The sequence below is a fragment of the Scatophagus argus genome, chromosome 9, assembly GCF_020382885.2.
Source record: "Scatophagus argus isolate fScaArg1 chromosome 9, fScaArg1.pri, whole genome shotgun sequence".
NCBI classification, from domain to species: Eukaryota; Metazoa; Chordata; class Actinopteri; family Scatophagidae; genus Scatophagus; species Scatophagus argus.
Window position 1 is genome coordinate 16805339 of NC_058501.1, and position 22560 is coordinate 16827898.

General features: G+C 42.2%; 2 protein-coding genes across 3 annotated transcripts in view; both read left to right on the forward strand.

Annotated features, from left to right (window-relative positions):
* The first annotated feature begins 428 nt into the window (after positions 1-428).
* Positions 429-10059, forward strand: slc2a3b (solute carrier family 2 member 3b). Of its 2 annotated transcripts, none has more exons than XM_046399214.1 (11): positions 429-585; positions 1166-1326; positions 4310-4414; positions 4865-5025; positions 5163-5403; positions 5744-5906; positions 6135-6322; positions 7092-7196; positions 7285-7386; positions 7487-7690; positions 7775-10059. In XM_046399214.1, the coding sequence occupies exons 2-11, from the start codon at positions 1303-1305 to the stop codon at positions 8030-8032; spliced, it is 1551 nt and encodes a 516-aa protein (XP_046255170.1). In that variant the 5' UTR covers positions 429-585; positions 1166-1302; the 3' UTR covers positions 8033-10059. The 2 variants fall into 2 exon arrangements, with proteins under 2 accessions (XP_046255170.1, XP_046255171.1); XM_046399215.1 differs by lacking the exon at positions 429-585 and adding an exon at positions 865-984.
* Positions 10060-12090: 2031 nt separating this feature from the next.
* The window catches only part of ephb6 (eph receptor B6), a 35495-nt gene continuing 25025 nt past the window's right edge, over positions 12091-22560 (forward strand). Inside the window, exons 1-2 of the mRNA XM_046399148.1 lie at positions 12091-12196; positions 22065-22129. Of these exons, the coding sequence (XP_046255104.1) occupies positions 12091-12196; positions 22065-22129 (171 nt within the window). The remainder of the gene's footprint in view (positions 12197-22064; positions 22130-22560) is intronic.

Genomic DNA, 22560 nt, shown 5'->3' on the forward strand with positions numbered 1-22560 from the left:
AACACTCATTTTTTTCTGAACTTGTCAAATTCCGGACTGGGATTTATGCGGGTTGTGGAGATTAGTTGATGGAGTATTAGGAGGGCTCCCCGTTTGTTTGCCACCCACTGAGCCGGTCTCATGATTTCTGCATGACCAGGCTTTGTAGCTGAACTCCGTGCACATTGCCTTTTGTTCCCTCTCACCCGGTGGGCAGCCGACGGGCCAAGCAGCAGCACAGAGGCTCCATTCACCGGCACCGTTTGTTCTCCATCTCTGGTCCGCTTACTGTACGCTCGCCCGAGCACGTCCCCGTTCATCAACTGAGCGGAAACGCATCTGCGCAGCTGCTGCTGCTGCTGCTGGCATTACAACCCCAGACGGGTAAACCCGAAGTGACTCGACAGGATGCGAAGTTGGGCGTGCGCCTTTTACGCATGCTATGTGTGAGTAATGATGAAACAGTTAAACGTGCTCATGAACGCGTCCCACTTTGAATAAAACCACACATGCAGGAGGGAGGATTGAACATTTGTCATAGCAAAGAGGTCTCGAAAGGATCGTTTTACTGGATACATAAAGGCTGTCACAGGTCCCACATTTACGGTAAACAAACATTTATTTTTATTCATAATTAACTAATTGTCATTGTCAAAAAGTGTTGCTCATTGTGAATTTGATCATCTGTTTGTATGTCAAAGTGTTGAACATTTTCAGTTAAATCCACTTGTTACGCGCAGCATCTCAACACTGTGCGTTATTATAGTCTCTGCGTCCCATGCTTTCGTGCTTCTTTTATTGATTAAAATTAGCAAAGCGACAATAATTTATAATGAAAAGAAGGAGTTACATCACGCATCTCTCGAGTTCATAATTAGAGAGGAGGGTGAATACGGAAGAAGAGGGAGGGGTTTACTGTACTAAGTTTTGGGCACCGACTCCTGTTGAGTACACTGAGAGGAGGAAAGTGCTTCAGCTGTGCTCTGCATTATCTGAGTCTATCAGGTCTGCAGTTTATGGTCTTTACCGGAATAAGATACAGTGCAGAGTCACTGTTATAACCCACAAGATCCATTTCTGATCCTGAATATGTTCATATATTGTGAACATTTATCCTAGCAATTTTTTAAAATTGATGTTTGCTTAAAGTTTCTCATATTTTGCTCTTGTGTTTGTTCATTGTCAGGTTTTCCTGCTGATTATTTGCACAGAGGTGTGTGTTGGCAAGGAGTGACCGTAAGTGACAGCTGAGTCTAAAAGAAGCTTCACTGTGCAATCTGAGGAGTCAGTTTTCTTCTTCATATCTTCAATTAAGCAATAAAAATGGAGCGGATGGAGGATGAGAAGGTAAATATAACTGTTTCTTGCTGCGTGGGTTGCTGGTATTGTTTTAACATGCATTATTTTCCAAACTTGAATCTAATATCAACCTTTAAACTCTGCACACACGACTGCACATATCAGTTTAAGCTGCCTTTCATAATTCCCAGTGGTTTCTGAGGAAGAGTGTCAGTCTGGCTTTTGCTATTGTTTTATTCTGTGCCTGTTTTTGAGGCAGCACTTCATAAAGAATAAGTATGGTATTTACGAGTCACAGGCTGGCAATTCTGTATTTTTCCTTTCTGGCAAGAGCAGCAGCTGGGGATGAGAGTTAAGCATTTCAGGACATGACTAAGAGAGACAGAAGAAACTGGGCTGGAGGGTGGCAAGTTTGAACTTGAGTGTGTTTTGCTTTTATTTGTTTGCTGCGTAGGGAGGTGGGAAGAGGGAATGGAGAAAGGACGGAGAGAGAAACATAAGACAGGGGAAGAGGACATGCTGCTGCATACAGGAGAGTTAATGCAATTAATGAAATGGTGATCTTTAAATATGAATAATCTTTGACATTATAAAACATATCCAAAGTCACTCTAAAACTCTTCCTGCTCTCATGTGGTTACACAAACCTTCCTGTGGTTTATCTTTTGAAACACATTGCACGATAGTTACTTCATTTTCGTGGCTCGTACTAAGATTTTCACACAATGTGTGCTGATGTAACCGCCAGCAAATTCACAATGAATATTAGCGCGCAAACAAATATCTCTTCGTTTAGTTGGATTTTTTCCCTCTCAGATGCATTGCGAGGAAGAGAAAAATGTGCAAAGGGATTCCTGCAAAAGTTTATGATAAGAAGACACAGGAAAGATTCAGTGCAAAACAGCTAAAAAATATAAAAGGAGAAATAAAACATTTTCTGTGGGAAAGGAGAGGGAAACAGACAGAGATTGTAAGATGGCATGATAATCCAGAGTCGTGTTCGATCTTTGAGTATTTGTTGGTGTTTTCATGTCCCGGCAGGTGTTGGGTAAATCAGTTAGTATTATGTATTCATAACTTGTTTTAGCAGAATGTCAGGTGCTATGTTGAAACACAAATTTGAGCCAGCATGCAGTACAGCAGCAGATATTCTGCAACATAACATGATTTGACAACCCACACATTTGAAACACACGTAAATGCATAAGAATGAATACAGGCTTGTGGGACCACATAGTGCTTCTTACTCAATCAGCCACTCCCCGGTTAAAGACGTTGTTGTACCAAGAGGGCGTTTTAACAGCCCAGACATTTTGACAAAGTACTAGTCAGCACCAGGATGTTGCAGCAGATGCATTGCAGATCCATTGTTTATTTCACATGCACACATTCGCAGTATATAGAACCACAGTTACATGCCTCCTTGCAGTGTTTCCACATCTGATCTCATCAGGTCCAGTTCAGCTACAACCGACGTCAACTTTGCATTTTAATCTGCTGTTGATTTGTTTCTCTTTTAAAACAACTATATTATATTCTCTCTTCATCTCTTCATCCTTATAATGATTTGTACCATTACTAGAACCTTGTATTTCTCCTTCTGTGTCATTATTACTTTATCACGAACAAACCAATTCCTGTCGCTGTGTATGTCTGTCACATATGATTAATGTGACTGTAGCACCAGTGCTTTTGTCTGTTTCAGTCATTATTATGAGACAAGGTCATGATATTCCCGCAAGAAACATGCTGTGTCATAATTGCAACTGATAATCACTATCTCCGTGTGGCAGAATATTCTGTTATTGTTATTTCAAGTCATAAATCTCTTTCTCCTGAGTAGTTTCACTGTGATCCATGTCATGGTATATGATCAGTTAATGAGCACCTGATAGGCGTAGCCATAAATATCATGTACTTAAAAAGCATATTTCAAGGAGATAAGGAGTGTTAGGTTCTCTGCTGAATTGCAGTGAATCAGAAAAAGGACGTTGCTGACCAGAAGGAACAGACAGTTTGTTTTCGAAAACCCTTTGAACTGCCCTTTGGTTTCAACGTGCTGCCTATTGTGGGAGTTTGTTCCACGTGAACATGCTGTTTCTAGACGTTTGAGGAATTGGTTATTTTATCTGTGCAGATAGTGGTATCGTGTACACTACAGCAAAGCTCATTGTGCCTGTTTTTGTACACATTTGTAGCTAGAAGTGTTTGTATTTGACTCGAGTGTGATTACTGACTTAACAAAACGCCGTATTTATTAGCATCATGAGTGTTACACTGATGTTACGTAGTCGAGTTGGTGGTGAAAGAAGGGCAGATTTTGAAAAATTGGATTAAACTGGATTTTCTTTCATTAATGAACCTATTTGAACTTTAGCCCTTGACCATTAGACTGTGGATGCAACTAATACGCTTTGCCAAAGTTCTTAGACAGTTGATGTATTACAGGAAATGTAAAAGAGATGTGTTGACGTGGTTAGTTCTTAATTCAAAGTGAAACTTTGATTTGCTCGGCACTTCCATGTTCTAGTCTTGAAACTACAACTTCATGCAAACAAATTCTTTGGTTCAGTCCTGCTTGGTTGGACACTTTTGCATACTGCAGTCCCCAGCAGGGGGTACAGCCATGTAAGGGATTAATATCAGGTGTATTAGCTAGTTATTATGAGTTAATCCCACTTTAATTCCCAAACCAGCAGGGAAAAACATTCACAATAGGATTCATTCTTATTCTCTCAGGGTGTCTTTAGCTACTTAGCTGAAAAGTACCTCTGAGCTGCAAATGGTGGAGCCTGTGCAGCGTTGAAACACCTAGCTCTCGCAGCAGCGTGAAGCTGGAGACATGTAGAGAGGGAAGATGTAGAAAGGCTCATTGTTTGTAGTTACCAGAGTCACTATGAACAACAAGAGCTTTGTGGAGCTATTGACAGGCCATGTCCTCTACACAAACTGAAGGAATAATTGTACATAAACTCCCATCTGCTCATTGTTTTAATATTTAATGTCTGTCTTCCATTTTCTCTCTCGACAGCCAAAGAAGAAGGTGACTGCTTACCTTCTCTTCTGTGTCTCAACAGCAGTCATTGGCTCACTACAGTTTGGCTACAACACCGGGGTGATCAATGCCCCAGAGCAGGTGTGTGTGTGTGTGTGTTTGCAATGTGCTAGTCATACAGCTTGATGAATTCTTGTAATTGATGTTTAGTGTTTTCAATCTTTTATGACAGTAAACCAGAAAGTGAGTGGGCATAATTCTTGGATGAATAATAGATGTAATGCCATCTTCATTCCCTGATGTTGATATTGTGATAACACTGTTTGATTGCCAATTAAAAAAAATAATAATTTTAACATTTCTATGTTGTTGTTCCCTTTTTTTTTTCAAGTAGACCTAGAATAGAGCACAGCATTGCCAGGAAGTGATGCTGAAAGCTATAGTGCCCCCATGTGGATGTGTCAGAAACATTCAAATATACATCAAGCACAAGACAGACCTTAAAAGATTTTTTTAATCATAAAATCATAAAAACACAAACATTCTGTTTCATCACCTCCTAATCCCACCACCTTTTCCTGTGGTTTTCAGAAACTACGCAGGTTTTTCCTGAATGTGTCGATGGAGCGGTATGAGGAGCCTTTCAGCCAAGGAACCATCACTATGGTGTGGAGTTTTGCTGTGGCCGTCTTCAGTGTGGGAGGCATGATAGGGTCTTTCTCCGTTGGAGCCATGGTCAACAAATTTGGCAGGTTAGAACATCAGGAATGCACTACTGCATTAAGATGTCTATGTCTTTAGATATACTATATAAGATGTACTTTATCACATTATTTAATATTACTATTGTTTACTTATTTTGAGGTTCTTCCTTGTCTCCCATCACCAGGCGCAAATCCATGCTGCTGTCTAATATGCTAGCTCTGCTCGGTGGGGGTCTGATGGGACTGTCGGCTCTGACTAAATCGTTTGAGATGGTCATTGTTGGCCGGTTGATCATCGGCGTGTTCTGCGGCCTGTGCACGGGACTGACACCCATGTACGTGGGCGAGATCTCCCCCACTGCTGTCCGAGGAGCCTTCGGCACGCTGCACCAGCTGGGTGTGGTTATTGGCATCCTGGTGGCACAGGTATGAAGTTGTGATTATGTTACTTTGACTATAGCATGTACAGCATTCATGCTTTTGATATTAGTTTGTGCAGAAATACATTATATTTCTGCTTGGATTTAAGATCAGTTTTGCTTGAAGAACTCTATGTTCATCATGGTTTTCTGAGTCCATTGATCAGTCCTGTGTTCAGTCCTTTTTTACTCCCATTGGATATAGAAATTTGCAAGAAAAATATACATGACCATAAATACAAAAAGTCTAAAATTTTAATCATCTTTGCAGAATATTCTTTTGTAAGTTAAAGATTTAATTTTTTTTTAATTTTTTTTTTCCCTTATCTGTTGCCTGTGTATTTTAGATCTTCGGTCTGGAGGCTCTGCTCGGCTCAGACACTCTGTGGCCTTTGCTGCTGGCTCTGACCATCGTACCTGCCATAGCGCAGAGCATCATGCTGCCATTTTGCCCCGAAAGCCCCCGCTACCTGCTCATCGTCCTCAACCAGGAGGAGGAGGCCAGAAAAGGTCAGACAGTTTACACTGTGCTAACAAGATGGCAGAATTTTTAATGATATGTGGATTGAAGTGTGTCCCGTAGATGAGGTGGCCTTTATTTATAGTGTGTGCATATGATTTATTAAACTTCTACCATCTAACATGTTCCAAGACCTCCCCGTCCTTTCTGTACATTATATTTGCATAAATAATGCACTTCCTTCATCTCCATTCATCCATCTCTTCCTCCTTCTGTAGCACTGGTGCGTCTGCGAGCCTGTGAGGATGTCAGCGATGACATTCAGGAGATGAAGGAAGAAGCGATGAAGATGTCCATGGAAAAGAAAGTGTCCATCCTCGAACTCTTCCGCTCCCCAAACTACCGCCAGCCAATCATTATCGCTATCGTCCTGCAGCTCTCTCAGCAGCTGTCTGGCATCAACGCTGTGAGTAAAACATCATATCCTATAATGGAGTGTTGGGGATATTATTATTAAGTGTCAGTGTGAAGTGAGAGGCCTTCTTCAAAGCTGTCATCCCGAACATGAATGTTTAAAGGAGCATTCACAGAAATTGTACAAATGTTTCTGACGTGCACATGACAAGAGATGCTCTTTGGCTCCGGGCAATGTTAGATTGAGTGGAATAATTCAAGCCTTCTATTCAAGAGTGTCAGTGGAAAGAAACGCTGACAGTGTTATTTAATAGGTATGTTGTTAATGAGGTCATGTAACCGGGCTGACTAAATGTGTTAGCATTTGCTGTGTCTGACTTGACTATCACAGTGAAGCTGCTGTAGCCTACGGCTAAAGGCTGCAACATTGATTGAACTCTGACAGATATGTTAACACTCATGAACCGGATCACTCTCCAGCACAGCAGCTGCTACATTTAGCTGTGTGTTTTTTATTTTTCACTTATGAGCTCTTAAACCCCACTGTAGACTACCTACCCATCACCAAACAACAGACAAAGTTATTGACTACATGGTGCCCATTTAGCTGCCAAAGAGCCTTATGTTTTTGCCAGGAGAGGGTTGCGCCCAAAACAGAGCTAAAATAGAGCATGAATATTGGATTTGAACTTCACCAGATGGATAAAAGTATAACTCTAAATAAATGCTGATGTTTCTCTGTGAAAAAAATCAGTTAATGCAGGTTTAAGGCAATACTGGACTGGAGTAAATAGTAACTCTTCCTCTGTCTCCACTTTCAGGTGTTTTACTACTCTACAGGAATATTTGACACAGCTGGTGTTACTCAGCCTATCTATGCCACCATTGGAGCTGGAGTTGTCAACACTGTGTTTACTGTTGTCTCTGTAAGTGTCTGACTACACATTTGGTGTCTCAGTACAAGGCACGTTTTCTATTTATTGGACTGTTAATCAATCTTTTCCTTGATGTCAGCTCTTCTTGGTTGAACGGGCGGGGCGAAGGACATTACACCTCATTGGATTGGCTGGCATGGCTATCTGTGCTCTCATCATGACGATCTCCCTGTCTCTAGTGGTGAGTGATGCTTGCACAATTCCTCTTGTTATGTGAGGTTTTTGACCCAGTTGCTCCTTCATTACATCTCATCATTATCTTTGTGTCTCTTTTGGAGCAGAAGACCAACCAGTCTCTAAGCTACCTGGCCATAGTGGCTGTGTTTGGTTTTGTCGCCAGTTTTGAGATGGGTCCAGGGCCCATTCCCTGGTTCATCGTTGCGGAGCTCTTCTCCCAGGGGCCCCGACCGGCTGCCATTGCTGTCTCTGGTTTCTCCAACTGGACCGCTAACTTCCTGGTGGGGCTGGGTTTCCCTAAACTGGAGGTATGAAGAGATTTTCTTCACTAAAATCTACAAGCAGTATGAGTTTGACATGCAGGTAAAAACATCTTTCTCTTCCTCTCTCAGGAACTTTGTGGTCCTTACGTCTTCATCATCTTCATGATCTTCCTTATCCTATTCTTCATCTTCACCTTCTTGCGAGTGCCTGAGACCAAAGGAAGAACCTTTGACGACATTGCTCAGGGATTTGCTGTTAGTGCAGGGAAATCCTCCCAGTCGCCGGACCCTGAAGCGGTGGCCGTCGGCCTGCCAGAGAGCAAAGAAGCTCCACCCATGTCTCCCACAGAAAAGGTTCCCATGGTGGATCTTGCAGGGAGGCCATGAACATCCTTAGAGAGAAGAAGAAATAGGGTACAAGACAGACATCAGGTTCCAAGCACATAGATATTGTAAGGAGTTATAGTTCATAACTCCTAAATGATGAAAGGCTGGTGTCTGTAGAGCAAAAGCCAACTCAGTGTATTACAGCAGACTTCATATGTTACTTTTTTTAATACATGTTTTTAGTGTGCCTTATTTAAAAATGAAATAGTGTTTTTTCTAAAGGATGAAGCAGTCATACATGCTAAAACAATTCCATGTAATCCTACCAGACACACTTAACTGAATTACCAGTACTTAATATTTATTAACATTCCCAGCACCTGCTTCATGCGTATTGCCATAGAAGAGGCTCAACATATGTTAAGTGTTAAGTGCCAGCTCTTCAACTACCCCCAGTGTTAAAAGGTTGCAGGATTTGGGGGGGTTTACGTATTGGGGTCAAGCTTGAAAAGCTGGTTTTGGAGGCTGTTAGGTTGACCCCCCAAAAAAGAAAAAACCCTGACTTGCTGTTTCGCCTGGCTGAGATGCCTTGCTGCTAGTGAGCCATGTTGCCTTGAGTAGACAGATTAAATATGGAGGATGTGCTTCACCCTTAAATATGTTTAAGCATATAGAAGACACAAAATATATTTATTCTCATGGAAATATCCTCTGCTTAGTGTATTGTTTGATATGTTACAACAAAGACAGTTCTGTAAATTTCTAAATTTCTGAGATATACTGTTTGTATGAGAATGTGGTGTAGTTTACCACCGCCAAGCCTTAACGAAGAGGAGAAAGCCAATAAGGATACAACTTGCGCTTTATGATTTCATTCCACAGCCATTATGTCATACTGAGTAGTCAGCTTCTAATTTTTATTGTATAGAAAATACATACTTCCATCACTGTACTTGAAATACTTTTGTCATTTGTCCACATTGTAGCAGTAATTTATGAATCACATGTCACAAAATAAAATGCCTTACAACCTCTAAAACAGGGATACATCAAATTAATAGGGCTTGCCAGTGTGAAATAATGTGTGGAAACACTTTCAAGACTACTGATAAATTCATAAGAACACATCTCAGCAGAAACAGGATACTAGCCATGTGATACTAGCCAACACTAAAACTGTATTCAATTCAAATGTTAACGCACAAAAGATGTCTTATCATTTGTATTTGTGTGTATATATTGTAGAATCTCCAGTGATCACATTATGATCAGCTATTACAGCACAGCATACGTGCTTCTAAATGTTGTGTCAGTATTTGTACAGTTGCATCTTCTTCTGGATTTTCAGTGTTTGAGCTTAGCAGAATTTTATTTGCACTTTGGCAGTCGGACTACTTTCTAATCATTCGTCCATTATTGTATTGTGTGCGGCTCTCTGTTACATGTAAATATGCTCTATGTGTTTGGGGTGTGTGTGTGTGTGTGTGTGTGTGTGTGTGTGTGTGTGTGTGTGTGTGTGTGTGTGTGTGTGTGTGTGTGTGTGTAGTTTTGGTCATTTGTTCCTCATCATCCTGTCTCATCTGTATTGATTTGTCTTGCACTCTGGAAATACCAGCACTATGATGAATGTCACTGTGTTGCCTAAAAGCAGATGTGAGAAGTGAGTAACTTGAGTGTGAAGCGAGAGTCAGGTACCTGACCTGTACTGTTTTTCTGTTATAATGTCCTCTGCTCTCGCGTTGTGCTAATATGAGTGACGCTTGCTTTGAGAAGCTTAAAAGGAAATAAAGTTGTCCATCTTTTCTAAGGGAATGCGTGAATTATGAGCATACACAGTCTGTTTTTTTCTGTCTGTAATGCAATGAGTCAAAGCAAGTTCCTTGTCATGAATGTTTAATGCAACTGCAGTCTGTACTAAAATGAAAGTGTGAGAGGTTTGTCAGATATTTTGTCTGGTACCTACTTCTGCACTGTGACAACTCCATTTCCTTTTGTGCAACCCAACAAAACCTCAGTTAGCTGTGCCCTAATTCAATGTAGAGCTAACCAGCACTCTGAAATACTGAAATAAAGCCATGAACTGAAAACCGTACAGAGTACAGTTTGTTTAGTGTAGCTGCTGCTGCTGCTGCTGCTGCTGTTGCTGCTGCTGCTGCTGAAGGGTTGGGTTCAAATAAAATACATTCATGAAAGTGTTGACATTTTATCACATTTCCTCCCTTGTCAAAAAGCGTCGCAAGCCAAACCGCAACAGTTTTAGAGATTAAAGAGAATATTTACCCAAAAAGGGTTTCCTTTGAAAATGTACTTTAAGACAACATTTTTTTCTGATATTAGATGTCTAAAATCATAGTCATAGATTCAATTAGTTAACTGTGGCCTACAATTTTTTGTTGTTGTTTTTGCCTATAGTCTATATTTCCATTTTGGCACGAAGCTCTCACCGTTAATAGTATGCCAAACCAGCTATTGACTACTAGCAATGTGCGTACACATGACTGCCAATGTATAACTCTGATACTGAAGAAAACTTAGAAATTTCTCAGACAGTTTCTTGAGTTATAAGGAGCATCTTTTTTCTCTGACTTATGAGCAGATTTAGCCTATGGACGTTTATGGACATCAGATAGTGTCACTGAATCGAAATCATGTGATCGCTATCTGACTGAGTTAGGACTCTGTGTGTTTTTAGCAAACTTAAAAGGATTTCAAAGTAGCTATCCTCCATTGCTTTCATTGCTGACACGCTGTCAGCGAAATGGGACAGAAAATTAAGAAAATATTTGGGAAGCTGACACCAGTTGTTTTTGACCACTTTTGCTTAAAAAGTTAATTAACAGATTGATTGATCAAGTGGCTGATTAATCAACCCATTAGTTTCATCTTTAAAAAACATACAAAACAGACATGTTTTTGAAGGTGGCACATGGGACAATTTCTTAATGAACAAACTGAAAATTGACCAGTAAGTGACTGATTTCCCCATCCACTCTACTGTGTTCACCTCAGCCCCTCAGCGCAAAGAGCCTTTGGTAAAGTGCCCCCGGCTGGCTGGGAATGGGGCCATCTAACTGTGTCAAGCCAATGGGCAACATCTCTCTGCAAGAGTCTACTAAAGTCTTCAGCTACACATTGCAGTGAACTGGGGCATGAAAGCCCATCAACAAGCTGCAGTACTGCGCTCTGACCAGCGAGTGGCGTGCATGGGCCAGAGGAATGTTCAGCCACTCGTGTTCACATGCGTGTGTGTGAGTGCGTGTCTAGATGCTGTCTGGATGAGCAATCCTGTGAGGCGAGGAGCGTGTCTGGGGGGTGAGGGGGAGAGAAGGGGGGGGAGGGGGCTGTTAGGAAGAAACAGCAAGAAGCCACATGAAGAATGGAAAGCATCCAAAACTGCATCTAAATTATATTCATTTTCCATAAAAGGTAAAAGTGAGTGAGATCAAGAATAAGAAAAAAGGAAGAAGGGAAAAAAAAAAAAGTTGGGCACCCTCACATGCCACAGCTTGAAAAAATGCAAGTTAGCACAGTGTCCAGACATGTGAGGGATGCCACAGTTTGAGGCACAGTCTGCCAGGCGGCCTTTGCAGAAATGTGTGCGAGGCTTTGGCGGAGAGCTGGAACTGACGTTGTTAGACATGTCTAGACGGTTGTTTTAAAGACCAAGCAAACTTGTTTATTAATTTTCCACCTCCTTCTCCTCCTGTCAGTCTCTCTTGTTGACTTTCCCGTGCTTTCTCTTTCTGTCTTTGTTTCTCTCAAGTCAAAAAAAAAAAAAAAATCTCTCTCCCACTCTTCTCCTTTCACCGTCTGATCGCTCTCCCTCCACCATCTCTCTGACAACAGTGTTTTGTTTACTTCCTCGGTTGGCACTCGGTTGTACTTATTGTATGTGCTGCTCTGTAAATATTTTTCTCCTTTCCTCATCCATTCATCCATCCACCCCATCTTTCCCTCCCTCTCTGTCTCTCTCTCTCTCTCTCTCTCTCTCTCTCTCTCTCTCTCTCCCTCTCTCAGATAAAGAGAGCTAACAGACTCCACCCCTTCTCTCTCACCCCCCCTTCTCCCTCCCTCCCTCTCTCGCTCTTTCACACACACTCACTCTATCTCCCTCTTTCATGCGCTCTCCCTCCCTCTCTCTCCGTCAGTGTCATTCTGTAGTGGAGATGTGGAGTGTCTTTCTGTCTCTCTGTTTGTTTTTCCAGCCTAATTCAGCTGAGGAAGGTAAGACTCAACTTTTTTTTTTTTTAACTTGAATTCAGTCTAATTACATCTGTGATTGCACGTGTGTGTGCGTGCGTGTGTGTCTTTGTGTGTGTGGTTGTTCATGGGTGATGGAGAGTTGTTGCGTAGCGCTCCCATCATGTGCTCACACTGAGTCTACAAGTGAAGGATGGATACTTGGTGTGCTTCAGTAACAGCTCTCTAAGAATGTGGCTGTCTGGGAATGCTGGCCACTTTGACAACATGTGAAACTGTCACATGTAAGGCCACAGCAAAATTTAAATCCCTTTTTATTTTTGTTTTTTTCTTTTTTGGTGGGGTGGGGTGGGGAGGGCTCCACCTCCAGCCTGGGACACTCCTGAATAATTATCACCTTTCCCCTCCATCTCACAAAGTCCTGTGTTCATTTGTTTTCTTTTCTCTGTTTTGTTTCTGGGTGTGTGTGTGTGCCTGCGTGTGTGTGTGTGCTGTGGCAGCACATCAGATAGGACTTTGTTGGCATGGAAGTGCCAGGTGCAGGCCGCGGCCTATCGAGCTTCTGCAACAAAAGAATATGGAAATAAGGCGGGAGACAAGTGAATAATAAGTTGCATAACCCGTTTCTCTTTGCTTATAGTATCTGGCACCCCTGTGTCACTCATGTTCTCACGGACAGCCAGAGACCCCTGATCCCTCTCCACTGCTCCACTGCCGTTATCACTGACCCCTGTCTCCTGAGTGAACGTGCCCCCTCTGCTCTTAACTCTCCGCAATTCCTCCATATAAATGGAAATATTCAATGTCTCGAAAAGCGCCAGAGTGAGTGAGGAAGTCAGTAATCGAGAGAGAGAGGCAGAGAGACTGTCTGGAAACGCTGAGGGTTAAGTGGGACTCCATCTACGAAGTGTTCTGTCACATCAAGAGTGGGACGCCTTGAGAAACCTAATGATTTGATGACTCAAACTACCTTTGTGTGTGTCTGTGTGTGTGTGTGTGCATCTGTACATCTGTGAGCATGTATTCCTATAGGTGAATGCGTGCTTTGACGTCTGCCTATACATAGCTCCAGTTCCTGCATCCTGTCCTCAACACTTGAGAAGGTTTCAGCAGTCGGCACGCAATTACTTCCAAAGAGTCTGGCTTGCACGTTGGACAAAGTTGCACCTGTTTGCGCTCATCTCGCATAGGCTTTAGTTTACTACGAGGTGTGTGTCAGCGTGTGTCAGTAATAGTCTGCAACAGAGGTAACTTATATGTCAGCCTCATGCCACATTATTTGAGATGTGTTTGTAACAGATGGCCTGGACTAAGATGAGACAGAATGACAGAGAGAGAGAGAGAGGCCGCACAGCGTTACTGCCCTACTGACTCTGTTTGTGTAATTGAAATAGAGCTCTCCATAATACAGTATTAACCCAATAGCTTGGACAGCCATACAAATCCACATAAATTGAAGCATCTAGTTATGTCACAAAGGCAGGACTGCTTTGATCGCAGTGGATGACGTGTCTGTCTGGACTGACTGGCCAACTGATATGTTTACTGTCTGTCTTTCCATTGTTCATTGTCTGTCTACTGCTTTTGAACTGTATTTTTTTTATATCCACCACTAACAACCCCTATTCTTGTCTGTTTTCACACCACACACCATAAAGCGGTGTCATGTTTAGCCTTAATTTGTCTCACGGAAGAGTATAACAGCTAGTTTGCCACCTCTTTGGATGCAGACAAACTACTGAGCGTGTGAATGACAAGGCTTTTGATTTGACACCCTCACACGCTGCCTGTCTAAGTGTTGATGCGTTCGCCCACATGAATTGTTGATGTGAGGTACTGATGTGAAGCCTCTGAATTGTTGGATGTGTGTCGAGGATTGCATGTTCACGCTGGATTAACACACCATGCTGAAGGAGAGTCCTGTGCAGGAAGTACAGCTGATGCCCCTCCAGCTCTTCCCTCGTGGATGAGTGGAGCAGCCGTGATGCTCACCGAGCTGTGCGTATCCAGAAATTAACCTGGTTTCATTAGTGAAACTTATGTCATACCCTGAAAAGGCCAATCTAACCTGATGTTGACCAAAAGGCAACAGGCCACACAAACTGCAGGCTGTTTAGAGTGTTTACCAGTAACACAACTGATTTAAATGTGGAAGATGTTTTCTGTATAAAAATCAAACCAGGTGAAAAGGCTTTGCGGGTGTCATCTGCAGGTGTGGAAAGGAATATGCTCTCAAGTACTGTACTTAAGTACAGTTTTGAAGTACTTTACATACGTTTTATAATACTATCTACTCGCATTACTTGTTACTTCACTTTGTTCTTACTCAACCTTGCGTCATAGGTGCCTTTAAACCTCACATCACATCTTTTCTGTTTAACATGTGTAGAAACAGAAAACAAGATATTGATGTAGCAGCCCTAAATTTGTGGAGGGGGGGGGGGGGGGGGGGGGGGGTGCTGACCATCCAGTTCACAGCTTCCTACAAGTCATATGTTTTATCCAAGGGTTGCGATCGTACCATCCAATCACAGTGAACCCTTTAGTGACCACCCCAGCCCTAAACCTTCTTGGGTTTGGGTTAGCAGGATAAGGTGCGTAAGGTTGGTGTTGCTGAAAACAACAGCATCCTCCAGCTACACACTGAAAATAACAAGCTACCTGAAACCAAACCCGGTCCTTAATGGTACAAACCTAAATGAGCTAGCAGCTGTTATCATTTCTTTTGTGGGGATTTATTTTAATGCCGGCTTGCCTTCCTGTGTGTGCAAAACAAACAAACTCTTCAACACTGTTTTGCTCTGTTGCTGTACCCTGAGCTTATTGTGATTAGTCTGAAAAAATACAAACAAGGTTTTTTCTTTGTACCAGAATTATAATGGATTGAGCCATACTTCTCCAGTCTGGCTATGGGAGGATAGTGAAAAACTCATATGTAGTAATTGTTACTTATTACTTGCTACTTATATTGTCAGTAGTATATCTGCAATATGCTAATCTTGGCTGAAATATCACCCTGTTCAGTTTATTGTTCTAGCTCTAATTAAAGAAAATAAATGTATGCGTAATGATATAATAATGGTACATTTTGCTGCCATTAGTTCCTTAGATTCCAATTGAATTGGAATTTGAATTATCCTTTTCATTTATGATGAGGTATTTTTGCAATTTGGCAAAAAAAAAAAAAAAAAAAAAAATGGAACAAAACACCCTTTCAGCCACTGGTTATCTGTATATAACAAAGAAATCATTAGCCCGCGTAAAATTTGAGTCATGTTTACATTCCCACTTTAAGGTCATCTGGGCCGTCTCTCCCGCCATCACTTGTCGTCAGGCTTTAACAGGGTATTAATTAGGCCGATTACTATCCTTATTCCGGGTGTAATAAGCCACCTTTTCAGGACATGATAAATTAGAGAAAGTGTGATAAGAAAACAAATGGCATGCTTGTCACAGCAGGAGTGCAGCGGGACGGATGCCACTAACAGCCCTGAAGAGCTTCCTGTTCTCATCCCTCCTGCCTGCATGTTCACCAAGCTGCAGAAAGAGAGAAATCACATGCTGGTGGGAAGAGGAGGACGCAGCCTCCACATCATTGACACTACAGCACTTAACTGTGACCAGCTGTTATTTTTAGCAGTGTATTTGCATGCCGTTTTCAAAAACGACATAATTTTCTTTGGCTGTTGAGAGCTCTGTAATGACATTAGGCCACTTTTCCTCAAATGAATCACATATCTGGCATTTGTGATGTGAGGGATTGAAGCCCTAAGGCGGCTACGAGCCAGGACTCTCTGCTTTGAGTCAGTCAGTGTCATTGCCGATAGAGTCACAGATAATACGCCTGTGCAGACAGGCCATGAGTTAGAGCCCATGTGTAAGTGAAGGATGAATGCATGGTATGGACTGCTGTGACACTGAGGAATGTAGTTTGCAGTTTTGAATTTCAAATTAAAGCTACACTTGGCAGTTTGAGTGTTGGCACCGACTGAGAGCAAAGTTTGATTGTTGAAGGCTTATTCATAAATGACACAGATTTACATTCTTTCAGAGTGACTGTTGAGGGTAGAGCTGGTGATGAAAATATGTCTGTAGCAGGTTCTACCTTTGATGTTAAATCTAGATTTCTTTTAATGGATTTAAGGGAGGCACAAACTGTTCTGCTGTAGCACCACTGAGGAGTATTTTTCCACGATTTTTGGCCAACAACTTTTAATGGGTCTCATTAAATTCTGCCATGACTGCTTAAATCCAAGCCTTGCAGGGCCTGTAATACACACCCAAAATGTGTCTAAACTGTTTTGAAATCCTCTGATCGAAAAAGAGGAGATTGAAATGTAGGAATAAGTGAACAGGTCAAAAACTTGTTGCAGAGAGTTAGATCAGAAGATTGATACCATTTTCATGTGTGTATGCTCAATATGAAGTCAGGACATGTTGTTAGCTTAGCATAAAGGCTGGAAACAGGAGGAAATAGATGGCAATCCCATGCAAAACCACTAATAAGTAATATATATGCTTTTTGTAAGGAATAAAAAAAAACATGTGGTGCATGTACTTTTTTTAGAGGTGACAACAGGCAATTTTAGTTTCTTAGTTAAGATAAACGTATGCTAAAGGAAGAGGAACTAATACTGGTATTTGCTTTCTATTCAGCCAACAGACATGAGAGTTTTATTGACCTTGTCATCTAAAGACATATGTATACTCCGTCAGAACTGCTAGTAATGTACCTTTCTGAAACCAGCGATCAGATATTGACACCCACTTCGCACCGTGATTGGCCCAGTGTGTAGAAGGTGTGAAAGTGAGCTTTTTTGTCAATTTTGTGTGTACAGCCAAGTGCAGCACTGTGAATGCCTTCCAGGATCGAAATTGTATGTCTGTTATACATTATATAGACAAAAGTATTGGGACAGCTGATCATTACACCAACAGGGACTTTAATGACAGTAAATACATTTAGCTTTGCAGGTGTAACAGCTTCCACTCTTCTGGAAAGGCTTTCCTCAAGATTTTGAAGTGTTTCTGTGGGAATTTTTTTCCCATTTGTGAGGTCAGGCACTGATGTTGGATGAAAAGGTCTGGCTCACAGTCTCCATTCCAGTTCTTCCCAAAGGTGTTGGATGTGATTGAGGTCAGGGCTCTGTGTGGGCCGGTCACGATCTTGTCTCCGTGTCTTTATGGACTTTGCTTTGTGCACTGGAGCACAATCATGCTGGAATAGAAAAGGGCCTTCCCCAAACTGCTGCCACAAAGTTGGAAGCATAGCATTGTCCAAAATGTCTCGGTATGCTGAAGCATTAAGAATTCCCTTCACTGGAAGTAAGGGGCCGAACCCAACCCCTGACAAGCAGCCCCATCTCAATACTCTTGTCTATATACTATAAGTGGTACCTCATATTTTAACAATGTCAACCTCCCCCAATCCTGTATGACATTTGACTTTAACTCCACCTTCAAGCGTAGCCAATTGGAACAAACAAACAAGTTCCTCTCTGGTACTACTAGTGTATTTAATTTTCCAAAATGAGAGTTGCAGTTATTCAGAACCATCCCCCAGAGGATAACCTAATCAGTCTTGCAAAAGTCTTGTAATCAAAGAAGGGAGACAGTTTTTGTGAGATGTCCTCCTACCTGTGCCTGTTGCTGCCTGTTCAGCGACTCATTGCTCTCATTGCTCTGTCATCTAACCAGGCTTAAGTGCTGTTTGTTGCAGCTCCACTTTCATTCAGCTTAACCACCAGAGAAGTTTCGATAACTCCCTTTGACATGTGCATGCTTATTTCTGGAATCGCGTTAATCCCCCTCCTTCCTCACTCTTCCACCCTCCTCCTCCTCCTCCTGCTGCCTCTCTGTCTTGGCGTATCACTCTCTCGCTGTGGTTGTTTGTAATGATGGTTTGGTGTGGGCCTATGTCCTTGACTGACTGTCTGTGGGTGGGAGCATCTGGAGCGTATAAAGAATGGGTGGAGATGGGTGGATGAGTGGACAAAAGACAAAACACAACCTGACCACTGCCGAGAGCGTTTTCAGGCACTGTGGGAATTTTTTTGTGATAATCTGTGTGTGTGTGTCTCTGTGTGTGTGCAGGTGTGTGATCCCTAAACTTGCTGCTACCTGTGAGCTCAGCGACGCTGTGTGCTCTCTTTGGTGTTGAGGAATATTACATGCTCGCACATTCACACTCCTCTAGCCTACGTTAATATTAACGGCAAAATTCTTTGCTGAGTGTCAAGAGGAGCTCGATTGCCTGGAAAATGCGCCATAAAGTGGCATACGTCTGCCATCAAAGAGGCGTGACGTGAACAACACCACTACACTTAGTGCTGGAGAGTGTCGGTGCATGCATGGCCACACAGAGAGGCAAAGTGTTGGGTAAAGAGAGATGGATGTAGAGAGTGGAGAGAGGGTCACTCATCTGGAGTGAACACTCGAGTGGCAGAGGGGACAGTCAGGAACTAATGCAGGTCACCTCTGCACAACAGAAAAGAGAGTTTACACCTACGCCACAGACAGGAAAAAAGGGAGGAGAGAGTGAAAGAAGCACATTCATATGCACAAACACAATCCTATCCTCCTCTTCTCTTTACTGCTTAATAATCCTGTCTTTTCATTCTATTGTCTCTCAGTTTTCTCCATTAAAAGCTCTTTCCAAACAAATAGCAGATTTGGCATCAATAATGGAGCACAGCGTATTTCCTTATTTAATGTACAGAGATGCCTGCCCTGCTGTCACTTTTTAGATGAATAATACACATGGGGGGAGGAAGGTGGGGGATGAAAGGGACAAGAGACAGGATGGAGGCTGGAAAAGAGGGAAAGGTATCGAGTAGAGTGAGTAAGAGACCAGAGTGGAGCATGAAGACGTGACAGACAGCATGCATTAACACAGCACTCAGGTCCAGATTGTAGACTCAGCACTTCTCCAAACTGTCAGGGACAAACTTTGAGTGTCTCGTCCCTGAGATGGACCAATAACAGAGATGCTGTGGCGCAGTTGTCTGAGAGTTAAATAAAGGGGCTTTTACTTCCAAGTGGACCTGCCAGCAAATGTCCCTCTCTTTTGTTCAACTTTGTCTCGCGCGGACACACACACACACACAAGATCCAGTCACGGTGCCTCAGCTAATCCTTGAAAGGTGTGTGTAACATGGCACTCAGTGCTTATCTTGGGATGCTTCCATGAATTATTCAACATACTAATGTCATGCAATGAGACATGCATGAAGCTCTTTGAACACCCCTCCATGTAATCCTCATGTACAGGTTTGTCGTGGACGGATTCGGGGCAACGTGAGGACCTGTGGTCCCTAAGGCCCCATGACAAGAAGCTAAATAGTAGAGGCATAAATATTCATGTCAAAATAGTTGGTTATATATTATTTATGCATAACTCTGCCCTGAAGCAGAGGGTTAATTGAATTTGTGATGACACATTTTGCAGTGTGTGTAAGTGTGTGTGTGTGTGTGTGTGTGTGTGTGTGTGTTCTTATCTGATATAAATAGGATGGTGCTTAATGAGGTCAGAATACATATGTGAGTGTGCGTTTTATGCATGACATGTTTAAACACACAGTGATCATTTATTATGTTGACAAATGAAAGATAAAGAGCTCCGAAAACTGGGCTGTTTCTGTGCTGTCCCACACAGTGGGGCTGTTTCTATTATTTTGTCCACACCATTTATATCAAGGAGGGCGCTTTAAATAACGGAGACACCTCTCTGGATATAGCTCAGCACAAACTATACTTCCTCTAACATTATCGTAAAGTTGAATCGACACATCTCTAAAACAGTTTCAGTAAAAACTGAACACTATAAGCCTCATGAACGCAGGATTTATTGCACTGCTGTATGAGATGACTGCATTAGTTTAAGTGTTCTTAATAAACTGGCAACAAAGTATGTATCTTCCACAGAGGCATCGTCAAACAAGCAGCAAAGGTGAGTCACTAATGGAAATCATCATTCTTCTGAAAGGCTTTAGACATCCTGGCTTGGTGGATTTAGTCTTCTGCTTGTAGCTGATTTGATCCTGATCAGCTCTGCGATTCCCACCGCCAGGCTGTCCAGACATACGCTGCACCAAAAACTATTTATTCTGATGCCTGTGGCTGCATATAAGTCTTTGCTGTCACAGTCAATTTGTATTCTTTTCTTGATACAATTCATATCACATCCAAATCCTGGAGGACTTCCATGGAAAATGTGTGAATTTAGTAAGATTGACATAAAGACAAGCTAGTGGGTGAAAACAGATAGACAGACTGGAGGGGGGGGTGGGGGAGGGGGGGCGGTGTGGCGCTTGTAAAAGAAAAAAAGGGGAGGGAAATGAAGGATTGGAGGACAGATTTGCTGGGTCTCCATCTGTGAGTATAATCCTAAAAAAATCTGTTTACGGCTCAGTCAGTGAACAGGGAGGTGGGGGTGAGTTTATGTCATAAGCCACAAACGATCAAATCGGCGTCTTTAAACTTTCGTTTTATTTGATTTATCAAGAAGCAGACAGGCAACGGGATGCTGCACACCTGAGAAATACAAACTGAGCTGTGTCAGTGGCTCAGTGTTTTGGTACGAGGGATACCTTTTCAGATCCCATCGAGTGTGTGTGTGTGTGATGATTATGTAGATAACACATTTCTGCTTCTCTTTGTTTGTCAAAGAAAAGAGAGCCTCCTTTCCCCTTGTGAACGACTGTGTGACGTGAAATGGAAATGAAAGCATAAAAATTGTATGACAACAATGAGAAGAATTATTTATTTGTAAACAGAGGAGGGCGGCTGCTTCCTTCCACAGTGCTGTGTGTGTTTGTGAATGCAGCCCTTTAGGTGATTAGTGTTGTGCTTAATGAAATCAGGCATTGTATGTTTTTCTCCATTAACTCCATCTGTGCAAGCATCCTGAATCCAAAGTCTGATGTTATTGCCACCTCTGTGTGCATGACAATCTTTGGCCTGCGTTCAGTCTGCGTCTCCTCAACAGAAGCGAGCGCAGACTTTGCCACACTGAAGGAACGGCACCCGCCACAGTCTTGGAATACTAATGGAAAATTCAAGGGCTTCGGTTTTGTGTGGGAAGCTGCCATGTGTCAGCACGCAGCACTCAGCATTAAAGTCACTTTTCTGTGTGTGCTTGTGTGTGTGCGGTTTCCTTTTCCAGCTTGCTTTTTAAAGCTCTCAAACCTAAAAGCAAATTATGGGAAAACGCACTCCGACACAAAAGTCACACTATGCTCATGCTTTTTTTCCCCCTCTAGATCGTTGGAAATAAGGAAATATTTGTGAAAACCTGAAGTGAAAAGGAAACCAACACTGAAAGTACAGGCACCGGCAAAATGATGAAGGTTATTAGGACAAAACTACAAGAAGCATCATTTTGCTGAGTTTCAACAAAATGTGACTGTTATGGCCTTTTAAAGTTGGAAAATTTGACCTTTAATCACGGTGCCCCATCAGGTCAATCAGTTTAATTTTTTAAACACGAGAACTTTGTGTCAAACTGCATCATCACTCAGAATCACTTATTAGGTATGACAGATGCACGCAGCTGGAGCCCTTCCTGGTTTTATAGCATAGCGGGGAAAATCAAAGAGAGACAAAACCTGGACCTGTTCCACTGACAGTGGGCTGCATTCCAACAATCTGTGGTATTTAACAAAAGGTTAAATCAGTGTCAGTGCAGCAGATCTGTATTTTAGCTCTTGATGGCATCACAAAATGATCCTGAATCTATGAGAGTCTCTCATGACTACAAATTCTATCTCAGCCACATTTCTTTTTTTATTAGCATTCTTGTTTCTTGGGGTCAGTGACATTAAACTGAAGGCGACGCATCTTGTATGATTGTGTTCTCATGCCTTGTCTTTGTCTCTGCTTCCTCACCTGTCAGTGATGCTGCTGGACACAACAGAGTCTACCTCAGAGCTGGGCTGGACCACCTATCCAGACACGGGGGTAAGCTCACTGTCAATGTGCCTTCCAGCTGTTGGAGCATTAAAGCGGTCATACTGGGAGACCAGTCAGATGTGTTACACACATGTTCCACTTGGTTATGTCTTGAGTGTAAGGTTGTAATCACACTGTTTGTTGACCTTTGTGGTGTAACTCTGATGAGGGACTGAACACAAGAAGACATGATGCATTTTAACAGAAACTGTCCCGTTATTTAACTGATGGTTGTCTCAGCTATAAGCTTATGACTATAGATTATTTTCATTTCTCGTGTACTTGTTAAATATTTTCTTGATTAAATGAAAGATGTCAGAAAATAGTGAAATAGTAATGACACATGAAAATTGTTGAACGTCAAGTTGTTCAGTTTAGTGACAGACAAGACAAAGCTGCAAGGCGTCACATTTAAGAAGTTAAGTTTGACGTATTTGTTT

Bases quoted from the DNA above. Each gene is read 5' to 3' on its own strand.
- slc2a3b (XM_046399214.1), top strand. From the start codon at position 1,303: ATGGAGCGGATGGAGGATGAGAAG. The intron at 1,327-4,309 runs GTAAATATAACT...CTCTCTCGACAG, and splicing joins AGCGGATGGAGGATGAGAAG to CCAAAGAAGAAGGTGACTGC. The intron at 4,415-4,864 runs GTGTGTGTGTGT...TGTGGTTTTCAG, and splicing joins TGATCAATGCCCCAGAGCAG to AAACTACGCAGGTTTTTCCT.